At 53.4% G+C, this 16,113-nt stretch overlaps 4 protein-coding genes across 4 annotated transcripts; 2 read left to right on the forward strand and 2 right to left on the reverse strand.

The window, feature by feature from the left end:
• Positions 1–5,084: 5,084 nt before the first annotated feature.
• Positions 5,085–6,918, reverse strand: BO82DRAFT_140735 (adaptor protein STE50). The gene is made up of 3 exons (XM_025630070.1): positions 6,471–6,918; positions 6,244–6,405; positions 5,085–6,184 (listed from the first exon to the last, which is right to left on the reverse strand). Exons 1-3 carry the CDS (start codon positions 6,736–6,738, stop codon positions 5,142–5,144), a joined length of 1,473 nt encoding a protein of 490 aa, XP_025496070.1. The 5' UTR covers positions 6,739–6,918; the 3' UTR covers positions 5,085–5,141.
• A 3,264-nt stretch (positions 6,919–10,182) lies between these two features.
• On the forward strand, positions 10,183–11,475 carry BO82DRAFT_140791 (uncharacterized protein). Its single transcript, XM_025630071.1, has one exon. The coding sequence runs from the start codon at positions 10,314–10,316 to the stop codon at positions 10,992–10,994; it is 681 nt and encodes a 226-aa protein (XP_025496071.1). The 5' UTR covers positions 10,183–10,313; the 3' UTR covers positions 10,995–11,475.
• On the reverse strand, positions 11,191–14,122 carry cdc48 (AAA family ATPase CDC48; the record flags this gene model as incomplete). Its single annotated transcript, XM_025632088.1, has 6 exons — positions 11,191–11,943; positions 11,993–13,484; positions 13,551–13,800; positions 13,868–13,923; positions 13,990–14,017; positions 14,073–14,122. The coding sequence occupies 6 exons, from the start codon at positions 14,120–14,122 to the stop codon at positions 11,357–11,359; spliced, it is 2,463 nt and encodes an 820-aa protein (XP_025496072.1). The 3' UTR covers positions 11,191–11,356.
• A 1,284-nt stretch (positions 14,123–15,406) lies between these two features.
• Positions 15,407–16,102, forward strand: BO82DRAFT_398193 (gamma-glutamylcyclotransferase family protein; the record flags this gene model as incomplete). Its single annotated transcript, XM_025639013.1, has 2 exons — positions 15,407–15,988; positions 16,046–16,102. The coding sequence occupies 2 exons, from the start codon at positions 15,407–15,409 to the stop codon at positions 16,100–16,102; spliced, it is 639 nt and encodes a 212-aa protein (XP_025496073.1).
• Between the last annotated feature and the right edge of the window lie 11 nt (positions 16,103–16,113).

Here is a 16,113-nt window from a genome sequence, read left to right on the forward strand (position 1 = left end):
CCCATCATATCGAAGAAAGTCGGATTGTCTGCTTGGCTCCTCCTACTCTAGACAGTCTGGCTTACCCAAGAGTGTATTGCACTTGGAGACGCAGGGCGCAGACGGAAGTACTCAAGGATAGTTGGCAAGATTAACAAGGCCGGTTGGGATTATCTCAGACCATCTGGGCCGTCTCTTATACTATGTGACTCAGAAGTCCTGGTTGTTAATTCCAGAATTCGAGTCGTCACCTGTCAAGGCCCAGAGATACCTCGCATTGGTCATGGGTGACCAGAAGATATCCTATTGAATCATTACGCTGTCGTTATGAGCCATGCTAGTTCCACCGGGCAATCTCCCCTGTGCTCTGCGGAAAAACGACTAGAAGAAGGTCCAGAAGAAGCGACAGGTCCGCAATAGGCTGGAGAACAAGGACACCTCCCATAAGGTGCTGGCAAGTCCCAACCGAAGGCATTTGCAGGTTGATTGCAGCTGGGCTAATAGTTTATTTGCCGGTAACAGTTACGAGAGGCCGAGCGCCTCGAAAAAAGCGGCAGTGGCAGAGGAGGCGGAGGTGAGACGAAAGCGCGAGAAAGCCACGGAGCTGCGGCAGAGGGTTAAGGCCCGGAGTGAAAGAATCTTACCCTTTTATTGACTCCCAAGCGTATGGCAAATTTTCCTATAAAGGCACAGCCCTCTACTCTGGTACATATACAAAGACCGCATCGTCCGTGTATGCAAGGCACCACAAATACCCCGAAGGAGCTTGTCACAGCGTCGCAAGCGCGGAGATCTCATCCAGCCCATATTTCCAATTACTCAAGCCATATACTTTTAATACTTGACCTTCTGGCATCATCGTCCTTGTTTCAGGCCGTTCTATTAATTAGCATGGATTGTTGTACTATTCTCAGGTATGGAAATCTCTTCTTCTTCTCTCTTCTTCCTTCCGTCTTCGGCCACTAACTTCTCAGGGCATTCTTCCACATATATGCTTTTTTTGCATTCTTCTCTACCAATTCTCGCTAATGTTGATATCATCTAACTAACCTCGTCTGTCGCTGCTTGACCACTTTTACACCTATCTGATCATTCTCTCAATGTACCATTCGGTACGAGCAACCATGTTATACAGTTGTAGCCGTGGGCGTATCCGCATACACGATGTCGTCGAGTTAGCACGCCTCTACAGCATTGATCGCAATAGCAATAAGGAGACTCGCCTGTAGCAGCTTTCAGGATACAGCAGAATATGTTTCTTTCACAACTTGAGGCGTAGCTCCAGATGTATCAAGCATCGGTCGCGCACCAAAGCCGTTGTCGCAATAGCTACATGTTGACTTTGAATATAGAACCTTCGACAAGAAGCTAAATACGAGTCCTCGGTGTATCACAGCCCCCGACTACCGCCCAAAGAGTATCGATAAATGCAGAGGACGGTGCGCATGCAGTGGTGTGACAGGACGGGCTTTGGAAGGGTTGGATTTGCAAGTATCGTATTTGATAGGGTCAGTCTAACGGATGTCAAAGACGAATACTGTTAGTCTTCTTTTCCTATTCCTACTTCAATCTGCCGTTACAAGGATACATTCTTGCTAATCGTATCAGTCCCAGCAGAGGCTTTGCAAAGAGCGAAACAGGCTCTCGGACTATTCTGGACAACCAGGAGTGGATGATCTTTTCTAAGCACAGTATCAGCGTACTGCTGCTGCCACGGATGACTCTTTCGAGATACAGTCCATTGACTGAGAAAAAGTCCTGTCAACTTGAAATAGAACTTAAAGCCTATTGCAGACCCTCTTCATATCAAAAATGAACGTTTTGAGACCCAAGCAACAAATGTAGCAAGCGTACGAAAGCTTCCCCTGTGCTACAAGAGACACAATACTTGCCTGGTACATCATATCGTTCTCCGATTACTGCAAATCTTCGACATACTCCTCATCTCGGCAATCAAGTCAACGTGCCACATATATGCAAACAAACACTAACATTCTGTGGAAGCATATGGCTTGTCTCCGGTCAAAGCACGGAGCCCTACACTTGACCATAAGGTAGCCACCAGGAACTCCCGGTCCAATGAAGCACAGGTACGGAGTCGGTTGGATGTCTTCCTCGTCAGCATTATCAATGGTGTTGCAGACTCCCAACGCCTTCCGGGATAGCTTCCGCGAAATATATCGCATCGGGGTCCGCAAGTGAATCAGGATCAAAACAAATTCGAATAGTGCAGCCGCTTTGTCGCGTGCAGGGTTGGGCTTTCCACGCTTACACTCTCTGAAGCATGCTTTGTTATCTCGTTTCGAGAGAGTACAGCTTGACTCATCCGCATCCATTCGAATACGACTTGGTGGATGATTCCCACACTGACATCTTGGGCAAAAACATCAAGGCTACACCAAATCCTCTTGCGACTTTGTACCACAAAGTATAAACGGTCCCCGTCCCTGTCGACATCCCAGACTATTGGAGTATCTTGCCCATCAATACAGTGATCTCCTGATAGGGACGGACAGCTCTGCAATACGCTGTCATATTGGGCAGCGATGAGGGAACTAACCACACTTTTCTACGTCTACCTCTAATCTGGTCTATCCTACCTAGGCCTTCATCATGAAACCCACCGCAAAACATGCAGGCAGTCTAAGCCCTCTAGTCATGGACGAAGAATTTGCAGGATCTGAAGATTGCGATGCCAACGCCACTGCCCGCCGTCATGGTACCGCCCGACCTTCAGATATATCGAGCATCTAATAAGGACGATGACACTGGCCATGTCCTACAATCTGTGTTCACGCATCTTTCTTCCAGTCGAAGGGAAAAATAGACTAGCAGGTGATATTGCTTGTTGCATCCCTTCTCGATCGCCGGAGCGAATATCAATGCGACGCGTGCGCAAGGGGGGACGGCGCTGATACTAGCCTCAGCACATCCTCTTCTACGAGGCTGGGCACATATTCCGACATCCTGCGCAGAGCTGCTCCTCATGTACGGCGCCGCGATAATTGTGACGAGTCGCGACGGACGTAGGGTGCTCTTGTATGCCGTGATACTACCTGTGCTGGAGTACCTCCGCAACAGCATGACTGGTGGGCAACGGCTGCGAGACAGGCAGCCAATCTAGATGAGCGCTTACCTCCAGAGCGAGTGTGTGTTCTGTAATGGAACACGTTGAGCAGTGGCCGATATCTGCGGCCGAGGCAGAAATCTGGCGTGGAGAATTTCTCGGCGACCACGAGCGCGCGCAAAAGGTCATTGATGCGTGCGGGGGGCACCATATTATCACGTTTCTCCCTTACGATGAAAATACGGCACGACGGGCGAGGGATGGAACAGCTGGTGCTGGATATGAATCCCCGTAAGATCTTGTCCCGACACCGGACCGTCCGCAGGGCGTCCGTGAAAAACAGACTCTAGATCTATCTGGCTATATCCCGGTTCGCCTTTCTTTGGATTGAAATGAAATGTCTCATTTTAGTGCAAGGGTTTATAAAGATCTTAAAATGCGGCTCCACAACGGTAACAGGCTATATTTAGCCGTACCAGCCGTTGCCCTGAGTCCCCATTACACTAACTCCAATAGTCCCTGGTCTAGTGCCTCGGTTCAATATTTAATGTCTCAGTTGCACCTGCCGTACACCTATATACCAAAGTGTCCTTTGCACTCTCTGAATCCGCGCATACTTGACTTTTCTGGCATAGAGTGGGTGGCCCGGCAATTGGACTACTTTCTCCAGTGACCTCAATACTTAGTAGATACTACGTAGACTAACTTATAGTACTGTACTGTGCTGTAGACTCAGGCCATTACCAAACGACCAAAGCAAACGTGACCGACCTCGCCTTCTCAGTAGCTGTACTGAGTCCCTACTAGGTAGTAACTACAGTCCAGCCATCGTTGTTCGATGCATTCTAAGAATATCACGAATGTTCACCGCTTCCCACTCCTGTCGCCCTCGATAGATACGTTCGTTCATAGTGCCAGAATCCATCAGATAGTATGACGACTCCAAAATCAGCTTCAATACCACCGATGATTTCATCCTTCCAGCAAATGAGGACAACCGAACAACCTACAAGAGAAGCGGCCCCTCAAGCCTGGAGACCGCACCGAAACCACCCCCTCTGGCAGTAACTTATAGGCTCCTCGCCCATACCTCCAAACCCATGCCCATGGTATGCAGCTCGCGCACAAAGCAACCACGCCACATCCTCTCACACATAGATACATACCGTCTCAACTTCATCGTTCCACCAACAAAGCCCCCAAGGAAGTAAACCATACGATCCAGATCACAATTCCCCGGGCAAAAACAATAGGATACATAGTACAGCTGCGATGGCGGTAGGGCATAGTTGCTGCCTGAGGCGTCCGGAACAGTGGGGCCATAATTGAGTGTCGAGTGCTACTGTACAACAAGCGCCGCGGTGGTGTAGTGGTATTAACATTGCAGAGCCCCCGTACTAGCCTTATGCTAGCAGTGTGGAGTGCGGATTCTGGTCGAGCCCAGTCACGGCATTCTTTTTCGGTTTTGTCTGCGTGTGAAGGGGGAAGGCGTCATGGAGGGGTCATTTGCAATTCTGAGGGGTGACTTATCGTCATCGTCATGGATGGGCATGGGTGCGGAGGGGCGGCTTCCCACGGGTAGGTGGTGATGCTCTGGCGGTGTCGGGTGGGTTTACCTAGTTGGGAGAACTTCGGTATCGAGGTAGAAGTAGAGAGAAGTCCGGCATTTGCTATCAAGCCCAAACACCAAGACACCCAGCGAGGCAGGCAAGACTCTAGCGGCACAGAATCCGAGCACTTCTGTATATGTTGCTCGAAGGAGGGTTGGACATACTCATATTGAGACACAGATTAGGGTAGATATAGATGTAAAGTATATGAACAAGAATGAGAATAAAAAGAAAATCACCACGCTGTGTCAATGTGCTTTACTTTTCCAGTTCCGCGTTACCCCGAAGCCAAGCCCAACGCCATATTGCGAGACACGTATGCACGCCAAAGAGATAAGGACTTATGAGAAGGAGGAATGTCAAGGTATGTAGAAGCTAGGTAGGCGGGGTGAAGAAGGATCAAAGAGGGGGAGGAAAAGAAGTGGGGCACCAGCGGTGCCTGGGGTATCTCAAGCAAGAAAGTAAGGCAGATCATCTAGAAATGCTCACAAAACTCCGCCAGGTAGATTGATTTGAGCTTGTCGCCCTTCGAAACCAGCACTATTCGGGGCCGACCCGCTACCGGTGGGATACATGTTGTTCTCCAGTGGATGGACTTGTTTCCGCAGCATGAACATCGGCTTCCGTCCTTCGTTTTGAAGTTGCTTGAACAAGATCAGCGGCCTCTCCTCTAACCCGAGACACCGTTCCTGGTCACCATAGACGATATACAGTGCGTATTGCTTCCAGTCCGCGTTGATGTTGTACTTCTTCAGAGCCGCAGGGAGGACTTTATGGCAGGGATCATCCAACGATACTCGGAAAGACTTGAAGATCTCCACGCTCGGGGGGTCCCCAGTCGCTCGAGAGTCTGACCGGGTCGGGATGTCAGGGCGCGTGGCTTGCGTCGGGGTCGGATTCAATCGGTCCGAGCGGGATTGCGTCGGAGGCGTGTCGTCGTGGTGGTTGTGAGAGGCGTGGTTGATGCTGGCCGAACTAGGCTGTGAGTAGGCCCGTGAGGCCAGAGTCTGCGTGTGGAGGTTGCCTGGGGAGGTCGGCGACGGGATTCCTGGCGATAACTGGGCCTTTCCGTTCATCATAGCCATGTGGGATGAGTTGGCCGTGGACGGATCCAATCCACCGCCGTCCCCATACATGCGTCCTTCGTGGATGGAAGGTGGGATATAAGTAGGGGAGCTGGTTTTGGGGGTTGTCCCGCCGGTGTGTCCTCTCTTGGAGAATGTTCTCGAGAGAATCGAACCCGAGCGATCCAGGAGCGTGATTCCAGAGGGCGAAGTCAGATTCGGGGGCTCGTGATAGGTTTCTGTTGCAGTTGCGGGTACCGCCGATGGGGGTGGCAGCGGTTGCGATCGATCCTTGGCCATCTTGAAGACAGGTAGGAGTTCCTCGCGCAACCGGCGGTAGTCGTCTGCCATGCGCCGCAACTCTGCCTCCACGGTAACTATGCGTTCGTCTCGCAACCGGATGGACTGAATTAAACGAGCGACATCGTCTTGAGTGGCACCTTCGTTCATACTTTGGTCGGCAGCTATGCAATCATCGGACGTCAGCAAGATATTCCAGTATCATGTCGGGGGATACACGTACAGAGTGGAATGTAATGATCGGCGTCCAGCGGAATATCTTGCTTGACCTTGGTCTCGTAGACGCTCTTGAGGATGGTCAACCGGTGCCCTACACTAGCAATACCCATCTCTTTCAGTTCGTCATGTTTGAGTGCGATAAGCGCTTCGCCAACGATTTCGTTCTCTGTAGGATCAAAAAGTCAGCACGGATGAACATCGACCGCGCCAGATTATCGTCGAAGCACTCACCTAAAAAGGCCGCGCAGTACTGACGCAGACCCAAAGCGGCAACAAAATGTGCGCACTCTTCGGCCGTCCATTCTGTGATGATGGTCTTCGGCGAGCGGGGGTTATCGTCGAAATTGGCCAGGGTGGTCGGGGTGTGTTCGGCGGAGGGAAACTCGGACTCGGAGGGGGAGGCTTCCGAATCGGTGGCTAGGTGAGGGGAGGTGATGACACTGCGTTCGTACTCGTCGTCTGCATCGGAGTCGGCGTGATAGGAGGTGTGGAGAGACATGGTGGATAAGGATCAATGACCGGCAACGACGCCCAGCACGAAGAGGGAGATGGGTTGGACGTCGGACCGGCTGGGGGGAAATGAGACGGCGCCAGATGTAGCACGAGCGAAGTTAGGATGGAGGGTGCACGATCGAAAGGTATCGGACTGTCTTGGATGGATTCTGGGCGAACAATGGAGGAACTTTCAATAGCGCCGGTGATGAGTTTCAGGATTCGAGGTTCCGGGTCGGGAAGCGGCTCGTGTCAGATACGGCGGGGGTGGTTGGAGATGGCTGAGATGAGATGTGGGGGATAGACAGGAGACAGCCGTCGACGACGGTAGAAGTCAAATCCTCGAGGCGAAAGAAGAATCCGGCGAGATGTGGATGATGGCCGTGATTGCGAGGAGTGGAGTGGAGTTCCTGAGGCCAACCAGGCTAATAATCACAGGCATGCAGCGAGAGCGGGGAAGCTTGGGGGGGGGGGGGGGGGGGGGGGGAGAAGAAGAGGGAAGGATGAGGGAGGAGATCGGAAATGTGATGACGGCCACGGTGGAGGTAATGAAGGTGGAAGAGAAAGAGGAGGTTAGAGAGGAAGATGAGAAATCTCTCTACTGTATTGAAGAAATAATAAAAAGGAAGCAGAAGAAGAGAAGGAAGAGCAGGTCAGTTGAAAGTGAGAGGAGGAGCGGCAGCGCAGCAGCGAGCAGCAGCAGCAGCAGCAGCAGCAAGCAGCAAGCAGCGAGGCAGCTGGTTGGGCGCGGAGTAGCGAACGAACCGCCGAAAGGGAAAAAGAGGCGCTTCGATGCTTGGATCGCCTCACGTGATCTCCCGCGGTCTGGACCGGACACTGACTGGATGACTACTGTGTAGGTGGGAGAACAAACCCTCCCATATACTAAGTTACTATCTACCTAGCCCAGTATCCTCCATCTGATCCATTGCACACAACATGCAATCAATGCAATGAAGATATTCCCACTGGGGCAATATCACCGTTATCCTCCCCTGAAAAAGACCACCCATAGACTATAGTCTATCCTCTATCATCTCCATCAAGACGATCCATACTATCGGATCCATGATAACCTACCCCCTTTCCCGAGTCCATCCACTACTATAACCACCACCACATCCAAGCTCAACTATCCATACGATCCATATCAACACCCAATATTCCGATTCCGATATAGAACTAGTCTTGACGCCAAGCCCACCAATGTCTCTTCTCCCCTGGATTATGGGGGAGACTAGCGAGGGAACTATTTCGATCCCAAGGTCGGACTAACCGAGGGAACGAGCCCAAGCCCAAAGCTCCTCCCACCGTCCCACGATATTCTGGGTGCCCTGTCAAAAATCCAATAGTGCCGGAGCCTTGACGTTTTTGGGGAACTGGGGCCTTTGGTTCTTCCTCCGCCGCCGTCCATCGTGCCATGGCTTTTTTTTTTGTGACTTATTTTTGTCCTTCCTTTTTGCACCGCAACTTTTTTTAAGTTATCAACGCGCGCCCTCATTAACTGACTGAATTATTGGCTACTATAGGTTCTGGCCATGTGAGCCAATGGTGTTTTCGAGGTGTCTTTGCCAGCCCTATATCAACCGGAACGATATTAATCAATAATGGGTGCCTCCATTCCCCCCTTTTCTGGGTCTGAGTCTGAGGACCTCGGAGTCGAGGGACTGTTGGAGGGGCCGAGGGAAATAAACTCCTTCTAGAAGGTACGATCTAGTCTGCTCTGCTCGTATTGATTATCATTTCTTAAGACAGATTATCATTCTCTAACACAAAATTTTGGTAGAATGTGATTGTATCTGTAAATCTACAAATGCCCGGCTACATTCGGGTCGCCGCCACGCTGCTGCACCTATGACCCTAAGAACCCAAAGTCCAGGCAGAAACATTGTACAGAAGTACCGTAGCCATCATGCAAGGTGATCAAACTTTTTTTCTTTTCACAGGATCTCAATTCCGGATCTACTATCTCAAGCGACCAGCCCGGATGGGTCAACGTCAACGTCAACGGTCACTGCACTAAAGCACCCCGACTGGGCTCCATACTCTATGCTAGGTACTCTCGCACCGACAGGGGTCGGATTCTCCACTTTAATCTATGTGTACTCCGTCGAGTTCCCTGACATCTGAGTACAGTACACATACCGAGTAACTACTGACATCCGAGAAAAGTCCTTGCAACGGATGGCATCCCGAGCAGTCCCTCCCTCCCACGTCCTCGTCGGAAACCCACTGGGCATTCCCCCGACCGGAACATATTGCATCAATCTATGCGGATATCTGCACGGGAGATACTGTACTGCACAACACATACATCCACCTTGCCACTGGATCAGCCTCCAGCTACTACATAACACCTTCTGGCAAGCCAAGCAAGGGGACCGACATTTGAGGTCACACAAGCGTCTAAGCAAAAAGATTACACGAACATGTGGTGTGGCCTGCCCCCGCCTCCTCCCCCCCCAAGCCGTCGCGGCACGCTTCCTGCGCAGCCCCGATCAAATCGTCTGGCGGCTTTCAGCATGGAATAACCACGATCAGTGTAGTGTGATCAATCGGTAGATTTTTGGGGAGAGTGGGGTTCTCTCCTGCAAGCCCACGACTGTGGTACGTAAGGTCGACTAGACTAGAGTTCAAGGTTGGATTGTACTGTGTCTCCGGCGCAAGGATTGCATCGTGGTTTTGTTGCCTCCGGCCGGCGGCTGGCGCTAAGGTACCGGGGGCAATGGCGGCGATGTGCTATTATTATCGCATCGCGGTACCCTGAAGCGAAGCCTTGGGCAGGGGTATGGCCGGGCTGGGGGGTGCGTGGAGCGGTGCAGGGTTTGATGTTTTGGGTGTTGAGAAGGGAATTTAAAGTCAAGTGGGTTGTAACACTAAGGGTCATCAACAATAGGGATGTACCATAGTTACTGGTGGCATATCTATTCTTCACCACAATCAGTAGTTAACTGAACTGACGAAATGCTTGATCAATCAAGTGGGTCGATTGACTCCGCTACCAGTAGAAACTCGACATATGCAACACATTCATCCGCAGTATTCAGCACTATTCTGTCAAATTGCATCGCGGCTGTCTTAATGGAAGTACAATTCAGAGTAAAGACGCAAGCGCTGGCGCTGGGACCGACAAGTGCGTCGGCGGGTAACATTTGAGGAGGGAGAGGATGTGATCTGATCTGATCCGCCGGCTTCTCCGCCCGCTCGACAGTCCAGTTGGGACTGGATCCAGCCCGCCCATCTCCTCCGCCGCCTCCCGCCGCCGCCCGCAGTTTCCCCCCTCCGACCTCAACCCGTTTGTACTGTACAGTACAGTACATTGCAGTGTACAGCACTCGAACCCTCAACCATTACCGCGATACACTACCTGCTGCAACAAGGAGATTCACCTCGGCTCCAACACACCACCCCCAGGACGAAACCCCTACGCCTCCTCCCTCGAACCACGCCACCACCTGAACCACCACCACCGCAGAAAACCACCCACCCCTCCCCACAATCTCCAACAACCTCGACCTCAACCCACGAACCACCTACCTACCTACACTACCCTACCTCCAAACCACAACCCCACCCCAAAAAATGACAACCACCCCGGCCCGCCCCGACCAAACCCCCCCCAACGACCTAGAAACCGACCTCCTAACGCACCTAACCACAACGCCCGCCCTCGACGACCTGCACAGCACGCTCCTCGCGGCCCTGCAACGCACCGGCTGGACCGAGAAGATCCGGCGCCTGGCCCAGGAACTCCTCCGGGGGGGACGATGCGAGCGGTTCGACGAGGTGATCGAGGCGGTGGTCGCGTCCGCCGAGGGACGACGGCATCCGTCGCTCCTGCCCGCCCCAAGAAACGGGGCAGCGATCAAGAATGAAGATGATGATGCCTCGGATCACGCGAATGGGCGGAGGAACGCCAACGCCGACGGCAGCGGCGATAATGCAGCCTTCTTTGAGAATGTGGACGTGCGGATCCCCTCGGCTGTTGTCGAGCAGGGTGTCCGCGCGATCAAGGAGGTTCTGCGCGAGGTGGTGATCCTCGAAGGGGATGGGGATGGGGTTGGGGGTCCTGGTCAAACGGCCGGGGAGGGTGGGGAGAGGGACAAGGAGAGGGAGAAGGAGCAGACTACCACTACCACGAAAACGCCGGGCCAGAAGGATCGGGTCAAGGGGATGAAGAATGGGGAGAGTAATGGGGCCGGGGCCAGTGGGAGTCCCGTCAAGAAAGGGGAGAAGAAGATGAAGCTGAAGCAGGGGAAATGAGGAAGTCTGCTCTGCTGGCTCCTCTGCTGTCTGTGTTATATTCGATAAATACGTGGGAGTTCATGTTGGTGTTGGGGGACATCCGTCTGGCGTTTGGATTGTTTCGGGACCCCCCCCCGGTGTTTACGGTGGGCATTGCATTTTCTAGATACCAAATTCGACTACTTCGTTACTTGCACCTTAGTTTCTACAATCGAAACACATCGTAGCAACTTCTTGGCTATTAGATGATCAGAACTATCTTAGCACCCAGAATAATAAGAAATGGCCACAAAAGTACTTGTCAACCAACGTGATTTAGTCGAGGCTCACCCCGCTGATCTAACGAAGTGCGCATGAAACAAAGCATGAAAGGATACAGTTTAGTCGTAGAGGCTGTCATCATTGCCGGCTTCGCCAAAAGTGTTGTTGTCCGCCACCTCACCCGAGGAAGGGAAGCGGAAGAAGGTGCTGCCGCCAGAGTTCTTCAAGCTCTGCGCGAAGGCCTCGTAGCGGCGGATCTCCACATCGCTAACCGACTTTCTGGCCGACTTCATCGCCTCCTCGAAGTGGGCGCGGGTCAGCTCCGGCACGGGGTCCTCCTCCTCAAGCTCCTCGTCCTCCATCTTGACGTCCTCACCCTGGGCCTCGCGCTGCTTCTGGCGGTCGATGTCGGCGCTGATCGACTGCTTGATGGCAAGCTTGACAGCACGCTGAGTAACGAAGCCAAGATCGGCACCGGAGAAGCCGTGGGTCTTGCTGGCGATGAAGGAGATGTCGACGTCAGGAGCAACGGGCGTCTTGCGCAGCTGGGCCTTGAGAATGCTCTCACGCGAGGCCTGGTCGGGCAGGGGAACGTAGACCAGAGTATCCAGACGACCCGGACGGACCAGGGCAGCGTCCAGCTGCTCGGGTCTATTCGTAGCACCGATGACGAAGACGTTCTTCTTGGAGGTCATACCATCCATTTCTGGGACGAGTTAGCTAGGAACCTTCGAAGCAACAGCGGAATAACTTACCGGTCAGGAGCTGGTTGACAACACGGTCGGAAGCACCACCAGCATCGCCCACGGATCCACCACGGGACTTGGCAATGGAATCCAACTCATCGAGGAAGACGACGCAGGGGGCGGCGGCACGAGCCTTGTCGAAGATGTCACGGATGTTGCTCTCAGACTCACCGAACCACATGCTCAGCAACTCAGGACCCTTGACGGAGATGAAGTTGGCAGCGCACTCGTTGGCCACGGCCTTGGCCAGCATGGTCTTACCAGTACCAGGGGGGCCGTAGAACAGCACACCGCGGGAAGGAGAAAGACCGAACTTCTGGAACTTCTCGGGGTGGTCCACAGGGTACTGGACGCTCTCGATAAGCTCGCGCTTGACCTCCTCGAGACCACCAATGTCCTCCCACCGGACGTTGGGGACCTCGACGACGGCAACCTCGCGCAGAGCGGAGGGGTTGGAAACACCAAGGGCGTAACGGAAGTTCTCCATGGTGACACCAAGAGAGTCAAGGACCTCAGCGTCAATGGTATCCTCATCCAAGTCAATCAGGTCCATCTTCTCACGGATCTGCTGCATGGCGGCCTCAGAGCAGAGCGAAGCAAGATCGGAACCGACGTAACCGTGGGTCTCGGCAGCGATCGTCTCCAGATCGACATCGTCACCCAGCTTCATGTTCTTGGTGTGGATCGACAGGATCTCGAGACGGCCGGTAGGGTCCGGGATACCGATGTCGACCTCACGATCGAAACGACCGAAACGACGAAGGGCAGGGTCGATGGAGTTGGGGCGGTTGGTGGCGGCCATGACAACGACGTTGGAGCGGGCCTTCATACCGTCCATGAGGGTGAGGAGCTGGGAGACAACACGGCGCTCGACTTCTCCGTTGGTCTTCTCACGCTTGGGGGCGATGGAATCGATTTCATCGATGAAGATGATGGCGGGGGAGTTCTTCTCGGCCTCCTCGAAAGCCTTACGCAGATTCGACTCGGACTCACCGGCCATCTTGGACATGATCTCGGGTCCGTTGATCAGGAAGAAGAAGGCACCGGTCTCGTTGGCAACAGCACGAGCCATCAGAGTCTTACCAGTACCGGGAGGACCGTACATCAGGATACCACGAGGGGGCTTGATACCGATGGACTTGAAGAGCTGGGGGTGACGCAGGGGCAATTCGACCAACTCGCGGATCTGAGCCATCTGCTTGCGACAGCCACCAATGTCATCATAACCGACCTCGTTGAGGTTGCCCTCCTCATCCTCACGCTGGATGGGCTCGCCCTCGCAGTGGATGATCGTGTCCTGAGCCACAATACCGTACTCCGGGGGATCAACCTCAACCACCTTGAACTCCACCTGTCTCATACCGCCTCGTACTGTGAACAGATCTCCCTGTCGGACGGGTCTGTAGGCTTCGCGGAAGTAGGGGGCAAGGTAGACGTCGAAGAGGGAGCCGGTCAGGCCCTCGACGGTGTCGGCAATGGGCAGGACGGCAATACGCTTGGCCTATCACACAAAAGAAACCGCGGTTAGCCACCAGCCACCGCATGCTCTCCTTAGGGCTGGACTCACATATTTGATATCGGGGCAAGGGTGGACGGTGATCATGTCGCCGTGCTTGACACGGAGGTTGTGTCTGACGACACGGTTGATGCGAGCGCTGCCGTCATCGAGATCATCATCCGCCAAGACAATCAGAACAGTGTCCTTGCGCTTCTTGCCCTTGACAAGAACGGTATCACCGCGGAAGAGCTGGAGGGTCTCCATCGTGTTGTTGGAGAGGGCAATAACGGAGTTGTCATCGTTGACGGCATCCGTAACACTATTGACACGCACACGTCAGTATCGCAGCCCCCGCCCCACAGAACAAACGACGCAGGCAAACTCACATCAGAGAGTTGGGCTTCTTCTTCTTCTTGAGGATAGCGGTCGAGGTGTCAAGCTCCTAACAACGAGTTCATGTCAATATCACCAACAAGGTCCCTGCGGAGTCGGGAGGCAAAGTCTTTACCTCTTTCTTCTCGGCGCCCGAGGGGTCACTATGATGTATTAGCATGCGGGGCAGGACTGGAAATCTTCATCGATGGGACCTACTTGAGGTTGACCCTCTTCTTCTCGTGGGTGTGGTCTGGCTCTGCGCTCATCGTGATGGAGTGTGCAGAAAGGCGCGTAAAGCAACGTAGTCAGTCGGGAAGGTAGCAAGGACTGTTGCCGTCCCGGATTAGGCGAGCTCGGTAACAGGCACGGAGGGCAGTGAAGATAAGGAAAGGAAGAAAGGGAAAGAGATCTCAACAGACAGCAGGAAATGTCTGGGAGATGGCGCAATTTGGGGGGAGAGATGCAAAAGTGATAGAGCAGAATAGGTGGGTAAGTGGGTGGGGAGAGAGGGAGATGGGAAGTGAGATTGAGTGTAGGTTGGCAGAAGACAGAAGAGCTCCGGGTTGTTAAGAGGTGACGATAGCGCCAGGGCCTGTTCGGGAACTGAACTGATGACTTAAGCTGTTTGCAGAGATTCCTGAATCCTGAGCCACCCAAAACACCCACCGCCTTCCGCCTTCCGCCACCGCCTGGGGGAAGAAGAACCGCATGGAAGCCAGTCGTATCCACAATGATCATCCGCCTCTGGCCCTTCGTTGCTTTGGGTGCTTGATAAGCCCGGGGAAGCTCTTCGAACTAGCGATCTGAAGACTGGCTAGTGTTTGAAGCGGTCGATCTGGTCTTTTCTTTTGGCTTTGACATTCAGGTGTCATAGAGCTGCCGTGTCGATGCCTCAGGCAGTGAGAAGACGTGGCCTTAGGCATCATGGCGATCTATCACCAAGATAGCCTCTGGTCAACCAGCCTAACAAGCTGATTTCCGTCAAGTAGAAAAGGAAGAACGTTGACTCCCCTGGTTTCCTGTTCTAACTGTTTGAAGGCTGTTCTCACGTTGTGCTCACACATCCCTGAGGATGTCATGGCGAAAGAGTGTTCGGAGTTCACAGCAACTCTACCATTACTTCTGCTGCCAGTAAGTTAGCAAAAGAACGAGTCATGAAATGAATCAAGCACAAGGAAGCACAGAATCATAGCTAACGGCTTCACTAGCCCGCTTATCAATAAGGCCTCTTGACTGTTTTACCAGTTCAGTGCATTCCAGGTCACGTGGTCTGGTGAATGTACCAGCCTAGCGCTCCAGTATAGCATCAAGAAGGACTTCACCAGCGCACGCACACAGTGAGAGCGCTGCCTACAGCCATGCGGGTCTGCCTTACAAGTCGCCGACTAAGCGACGACATCATAGATCCTTATGGCGTCTCATTCCGTAACACGATGGCTCCCCATCTTTCAACTTCACATTCTCACCTTCCTTCCCACCGACTATGCCCAGTATCTTTGTATCTCTATCCTTACCTCTGAAAACCTGTTTCTGCGCGTGAACAACCCAATATGAGCCGTCGTCCCAGCACCGTCCGCAACATGGAATGTCTTCACTGGTACCCGGACAACTACAAGGTGGCCTATCACAACCAGCTGAACATGGCCCAGCTGCACCAGCTCCTGGCAGACGAGGACCAGCACGTCATCTTCGTCTACGGCTGTCTCAAGCTGCCCACTGTGCTGCGCGCCTATTGCGACCAGCCGGACAGTTTCCAGTTTGCCCGTCGAATGCAGCCGGCCCGCGCGGTGGGGTACCGACTGTACGAGCGGACCCCCAACGGCGAGCCGGTCATGGTGTTCACCGGACAGGATGACGACGTCGTCGAAGGCATGGTGGTGTTTGCGATTGAACATGAGGACGCGGTCGCCATGCTGCGCGGTGAGAGCAGCGGGATGGACGCCTGTCTGATCGAGATCGAGGCGGTCATCATCGAAGAAGGCTCCGGCGTGGCCGACCGCTGGGTCGAGGTGACCTACGCTCTGATCGTGTCCGCCTTGGTCTGGAACGGCAGCTTGGAGGGGATGCACTGGAAGGGAGTCACCGATTGGCCCGTCGACATGTTCCTGCGCTCGGAGCATTACGACAGTTTCGTAAGTTTGCCGTTGGTTTCCTTTGGTGCGATTCTTGCTGATCTCGGTTGGCTACAGAGACGTCCCGGCGAGCTCGTGTCGGAGGAGACCATCGACCCGCTGTTTCGCCTCTAGACTCAAACTCC

This window comes from Aspergillus uvarum, assembly GCF_003184745.1.
Source record: "Aspergillus uvarum CBS 121591 unplaced genomic scaffold BO82scaffold_5, whole genome shotgun sequence".
Lineage (NCBI taxonomy): Eukaryota > Fungi > Ascomycota > Eurotiomycetes > Eurotiales > Aspergillaceae > Aspergillus > Aspergillus uvarum.